Below are 6,272 nucleotides of genomic sequence, written 5' to 3'. Positions count from 1 at the left end.
GAAGGAACGGAAGGAGGGAGGGAGGGAAGGAAGGGAGGAAAGAAGGAATGCTAGAAGGAAAGAGATTCTACCTGGGTAGAAGAGTCCGGAAGCTAGGATAGAGTCCCTATCTGGCCTGTGTCTACTGGACATTAGGTGGAAATATATTGGAAAGAAAGAGAGAGTCCTTTCCTCCTCCTTCCCTCCAGGAGCCTCTGATGTGAGGGAGTTTCCATGTCCCCAAGCTCACTTGGCTCCTCTATTACCAACCACAACAGCCCTCTCTCCAACCTCTTTCTCACCTGTATCACATACATGCTTTCAAGGGGACCTGGCTTCCAGGCCTGACTGGGTTGCTGTGTTACCTTGGTGAAGTCACTCCCCTCTGGACTGTAGTTCCATCCTCTATAAAACGAAGAGTTTGAGCTGTCAGATCCCAAAGGTCGCTTCTAGCTCTGGTGGATTCCTGTAACATTTCAGCCCTGCCTGGCCTATGTACAGTATTTCTCCCATTAGAATATAAGCCCATTGAGGGCAGGAAGAGAACAAAGATTTTTTAAGTACCTACTATAGTCTTCTATTGTCTTCTCAGGGGAAGCAGCAGTGGGATCAGGCAGTCCCCTGGGTGTCTGAGCAGCTTTTTAAGGACTACACCGTTCACCTCCTGATGTGACAAAGAGACCAGAAAAGGTGCCCTAAAAAGTATCTACTTTACCCAACCCTGGCCTGTTTACCACAATAGGCAGGGATCTCACTTTGTGATCAAAACACACAAAAAAAAATGTACAAAAATTTCTGCAAAGATGATTCCACTCACCATCAGTACATGGAATGTGCTCACCTTATGGACAACACAAAATCCAGTAGACCTGAAAGAACAGCTCTTGTTGCGAGAGAACTCAGCAGGTATCACACCCAGATAGCAGCCCTGAGCTGGAAAATGAAAGTCAGCTTGCCCAAACTCAGAGCTGGATACACGTTTTTCTGGAGTGGCTGCAGTGAAGGGGAACTCCATAAAGCTGGTGTAGGTTTTGCAATCAAAACTAATCTAGTCAACAAGCTTGTATACCTACCAAAAGTACCAAAAGACAATGTGATTGCCACTCACAGGCAAGCACCATGCCACCATGATCAGTGCCTATGCTCCCACCATAATGAACCCTGATGAAGTCAAAGAAAATTTTTATGAAGACCTGGAGACCCTTATCATCAGTGTGCCAAAAGAGGACAAGCTTATAATTCTGGGTGACTTTAATGCTAGAGTAGGCACAGACTATCATAATAGAGTTGGAAACAGCAAAAGCAATGGTCACTTACTACTGAAGACTTGTGCATCTCGTGACCGTCTCATCACCAACACTGTCTTCCGTTTACCTAAATGCAATAAAACTTAGTGGATGTACCCTAGAAGCAAACAATGACATTTAATAGACTATGTCATTGTAAGAAGAGACAGATAGGATGTGAGAGCAACAAAACCAATGTGAGGTGCAGAGTGCTGAACTGATCATAGACTTATCCTCTCTAAGCTAAATATTTGCCTTCAACAAAAGCTTTAGCCCCAAGGCAAGATGACTGCCAGAAGACTTAATGTCAACAAATTGGACCACTTCTCTAATAGGGAACAGTTTGTTGCTAACTTGGAAGGAAAGCTACGCCAACAAAGGCTGGCAACAGTGGAGCAGAAGAGGAGTGGGCAGCTCTCAGAGATTTGGCGTATAGCGCTGCATTTACTCATCTGGGCCAGAACACTTGCAAACATCAAGACTGGTTTGATGAAAATGATGGGGAAATTCTGAAGCTGCTAAATGAAAAACCAGCACTCCACGGGGTTTAGCAGTAGGTTAGGTCATCCATCTCTAAGAAGGCAGCATTTAAATGCATCAAAAGTAAAGTACAAAAAAAAAATTAAAAAATAACAAGAGTAAAGTACGAGCAGAGCTTAGATGCAGGATTTTTGGCTCACTAAGAAGGCAGATGAGATTCAATTTTAGGCTGACAGTAACAATCCAAAGCACTTTTATGATGCCCTGAAGGCTATTTATGGGCCAAAGACCTATGGTGCATCTCAACTACTCAGCACTGATGGAGGCACATTGATTAGTGATAAAGACATGATCCTGGAGAGACGGGCTGAACGCTCCCATAGCACTCTCAACAGACCATCATCAATCAATGCTGAAGCCATTGACTGTTTACCTCGGGTTGAAGTCAATCCTTCTCTAGCCAAATTTCTAAAAACCTGAAGAAGAGGTTTTGAATGCCATTAGGCTCCTCTCCTGTGGCAAAGCGCCTGGTACTGATTCTATTCCAGCTGAGATTTACAAGGTGGGGGAGGGGGAATCCATTGCTCGTGCACAAGCTGACTGAAATTTTCCGGGTTATCTGGCAAGAGGAGGGTATACCTCTGGAGTCAAGGACGCCTCCATTATCCATCTCTAAAGGAAAAGGAAATAGATGGTCCTATGACAATCACAGGGACGTCTCTCTTACTCATTGCTGGCAAGATTCTTGCCAGATTCCTCCTTCACAGGCTGGTCTTTCACCTGGAAGATGGTCATCTACCTGAGAGCCAGTGTGGCTTCAGAAAGGGCCAAGAAACAACTGGCTGATAGGGTGTTTGCTGCCCGACAACTTCAGGGAAAATGCCAGGGGCAGAACAGGGGTCTGTACACAATATTCGCCAATCTGACCAAGGCCTTGAGTCATGAGCCCTCGGTCATGAAGGCTTATGGAAAATTATGTCTAAATTTGGTTGCCCAGAGAAGTTCATCAGGATGGCACATCAATTTCACAACGGCATGCTTGCCCATGTTCTAGATAAGGACTATGCTCTCGCACTTTCCCAGTCACCAACAAAGTGAAACATGGCTGTGAGCTTGCTCCCATGCTTTTTATTTTTATTCTTTTGTTTTGTTTTTTTTTTGTTTTGTTTTTTACTAGTAAGTGTTATGTGTCTGAGGTCAGATTTGAACTCAGGTCCTCCCGAATCCAGGGCTGGTGCTCTATCCACTGTGCCACCCAGCTGCCCCCTGCTTTTTATTTTTAATATAATGTTTTCAGCACTGTTGTCAGACGCCTTCAATGAGGACAAACACAAATTCAAATTTGGCCTCACTTACTACGAGGGTGACCCTGGGTAAATCGCTTAACTGCGGTCAGCCTCAGTTTGCTCAACTGTAAAATGAGGATAACAAATCACCTACCTCTCAGGGTTGTTGTGAGGATCAAATTAGATAATGTAAATAATGTGCACTAGGGTGCTTCTGCAGTCCTTCATTCTTGAAGAGGACCAAAATGGCATCATTGTGTTGGGGTCAAGGCATGGTGTGTCTGCCTGTGGCTGATCAGATGTATAGGAGCTCAGAAGGCATGCTCGCTTCAAACCCAAACCCAGCTCAGTTCAGGACTTCCTAGGCTACTTCTCTACCCGGCCAACTTCTCAGATACCTTTTGTGGGTCTTCTTCCCCCATTAGAATGTAAGCTTCTTGAGGACAGGGACTGTCTTTCTTGTTGCTTATATTCTGCCTGGCATATAGGATGTACTTAATAAAAATGCTTTTGGATTGACTACATCAGAATGGAGTCCTTTTCTATATATAATTATGCAAGAACAACCCAATCTCAAATCCTACTGTTTAACCTCCACAGATGTGGGAGGTCACTTTCAGTGGGGAAGCATGAGGATTCATCTGGAGTCCGTGAAAAACATCTGACGCAATGGTATTTTAGTACCCTCTTTAATCACCTTGGAACCTGGCTAGCTCTTCTCTATCCTTCAACAGCCCCTTGTTGGATAAGTTGTATGTTGGTCTCTGACTTTCCAGGTCCCCCTCAATACTAGTGCCTTCCCTAAGACCACCCCAATTGACCCCATGTAGGTTGTCTCCCTCATTAGATGTGAGCAGGAATTGTTTGTGCATTTCTTTGTACCCTTAATGCTTAGAACAGTGCCTGGTACATAGTGAAAGTTTAATAAATGCTTGTTGACTGACTTACCACATGGACATCCATTTAGAAAGCATTTGCTGCTAAATGCTGGGGAATGGATAGGAGAAAGCAATCATTTTTCTAGCCTCTTAAATTAGCAACTCAAAGCCAGGACAGTTCTGGGAAACAGATACTCAAAGGTGATGCCTTCAGCCAGATGAGTTAAAGTACTGTCACATCAGACAAAAGCAGCATTCTGAAGGAGCACTGATCACGTCTCCAAGAAGACTTGGCCAGGCGGAAGGATGGTTTTCACCAGGAATGGAGGAGGGGAACTGATGAGCATAGACACCCCACTTCCCCTGTTTGGTTTCCTGATTTCTGCTCCTCCTCCAAGCCCCATGCTTCTCGTGGAGACACAAGGTTATTTACTGGTGGCCACTGTCCTAGAACTTGGCTGCCAGGTTGGGTAGCCAGCGTGCGCTGAGAGTTAAAAATCAAAATCCCCTTGGAGTCCTAGAGGTCAATCTAGGACCACAGCCAGGCTTAGTCAGTGACCTAGGGTCAGGAGCTGGTTTTTGGTCAGGGCTAGGGGAATAATTTCTTGCAAAGGTTAGAAAGATTTGTCTTTGACCAGGGTTAAGATGGTCCGAGTTTGGGGTCCATGTTTGGGCAGGTTTAGGTAGAGGCCAGCTCTGGGTCAGGATTGGAGTTCTGCCTTTGGTCCATCAGAGTTCAATCTGTGGCTGGGGAACAGCTTTTCTCTACATGAAGCCTATAGCCTAGATGGATAATGAGCCCCACTACCAGGCCTCTGGTAATAATGCTGGGCTCTAATCCCTGACCTCACCAGGCTGGACACAGGGACTCTGGTTAAGTCATCCAGATTCTAACAGGGAATTTTAACTACCATGTCCCACAGGGCATCAAGATGACTGCCCAAAAGAAGAAGGGAAGGAGGGAGGAAGCAGGCATTCCATCGAGCCAGGAGCCCAAGAGGCACAGACCGGGATCAATAAATAAGCAGACCATGAGAACAATACGTGTTTATTGGGGGGAATGTTCCAGCTTTCTCTCCCCAGCATCTTTCTCTAACGCAGCCCTTTTCCCTGTGGGATCTCTGTGACAGAAGGACCAAAGACCCATGGCCTCTGCTTCCCAAGACTGAGAAGGGCTGCTTCAGGCTAAGGCTGGGGGCCAAAGTCAGGCAGCCTGTGTCTTCCCCGACCTCTGTCCTTGACGTCCTGGCCACAGGAAGCCCTGGCCTGCCCTGGTGCTCCTGGTTGACAAGGGGGCACACAGGACCGGCTCTGCTTTACTGTGGTGGTGGGGTCAGCCAGGGGCAAGGAGAGAACGAGAAGAAGCCAGGCACATGCCCCTCTGGTTCAGGATAAGATGGCTCAAAGTGCTGGTTGATGGTGCCCAGTTACATGCATTGCAGGGGGTGCAACTGAAATGAGGGCCAGGGCCATGTTTTCCCAGAGCATGTGGAGGGTAGAAGGGTGCCCCATAGAGCACTCTGCGGCCCGTGTGACCAGGATTTCAGAAAGCAGGTAAGATGTCTGGGTTCTGGGTTCAGGTTCTAAGGGATACCTCTTTTACCTAGCCTGGGGGGAGGAGGAGACTAAGTCCAGAACAAGGAAAGATGCTAGGCATAGGAGGAAGGGCTGGTTCCCCAGGCACCCAAGTCCCTGACCCACTTCCCTACCCTTTTTTGTGACATTCAGCACCCACTATACCAGCGGCAGCTGGGCCTGCCCCACCTCTCGTGCTCCCAACATCCTTCCTGGGCCGGAGGGATGCTTGGGGACTTTCCACAAGGGAAGGAAGAGATCCTGACTTGGGCGTTCTGTTTGGGGACCACTCCGGGGCCTCCCACCCCAGGCTCTGAGATGCCAGGCGGGCAGCCCAAGCCTTTTCAGTTGTCGCTCGCTGCCTATGATCAGGGCAGAAATGCCTAAGGGATCAGGATTCCAGGACCCGAGGTCAGTCTGTCCAGCTATGCTCGGACATGCGGTCGGTAGAGGCACTTCCAGAAAGGGAGGCTAGAAGGGGAGGGGGGAGTGGCACAGGGCCTCCATCCTCGCTCCGCTCACCGCGGCTTGCGCTGGGCCTGCTGAAGGCGTCGACTCAGGTCATCAATGCGGACGTTTTTGAGCTGCAGCAGATGTTCCAGGCGTCGTACCTTCATCTGAAGGACCTGACGTGCCAGGACAGCAAGATGTCCACCCCCACCCCTGGCCCTGCAGCTCCAGCTGGGCTTGGACCCCATTCTCACAGTGGGCCCAGCAAAGCCACTCATCATCCATCCATCCATCCAGCCATCCATCTAGCCATCCATCTGTCTATCCATCTGTCCACC

General features: G+C 48.1%; 1 protein-coding gene across 5 annotated transcripts in view; it reads right to left on the bottom strand.

The window, feature by feature from the left end:
• Positions 1–4,941: 4,941 nt before the first annotated feature.
• Positions 4,942–6,272, bottom strand: part of SPEF1 (sperm flagellar 1) — a 9,958-nt gene continuing 8,627 nt past the window's right edge. For 3 of the 5 annotated variants that reach the window (XM_027846129.1, XM_027846124.1, XM_027846125.1), the window contains exons 7-8: positions 6,007–6,110; positions 4,942–5,517 (exon numbers count right to left, since the gene is read on the bottom strand). In XM_027846129.1, coding sequence (XP_027701930.1) covers positions 5,493–5,517; positions 6,007–6,110 — 129 coding nt within the window. In that variant the 3' untranslated portion in view covers positions 4,942–5,492. Of the gene's footprint in view, positions 6,111–6,272 lie in introns of all 5 variants that reach the window. The other 2 variants (XM_027846127.1, XM_027846126.1) reach the window with 2 other exon arrangements.

This window comes from Vombatus ursinus, unplaced genomic scaffold (assembly GCF_900497805.2).
Source record: "Vombatus ursinus unplaced genomic scaffold, bare-nosed wombat genome assembly UNPS02015066.1, whole genome shotgun sequence".
Lineage (NCBI taxonomy): Eukaryota > Metazoa > Chordata > Mammalia > Diprotodontia > Vombatidae > Vombatus > Vombatus ursinus.
Note: the sequence above shows the minus strand (reverse complement) of the source record. Positions and strands in the feature narration are given on the sequence as shown.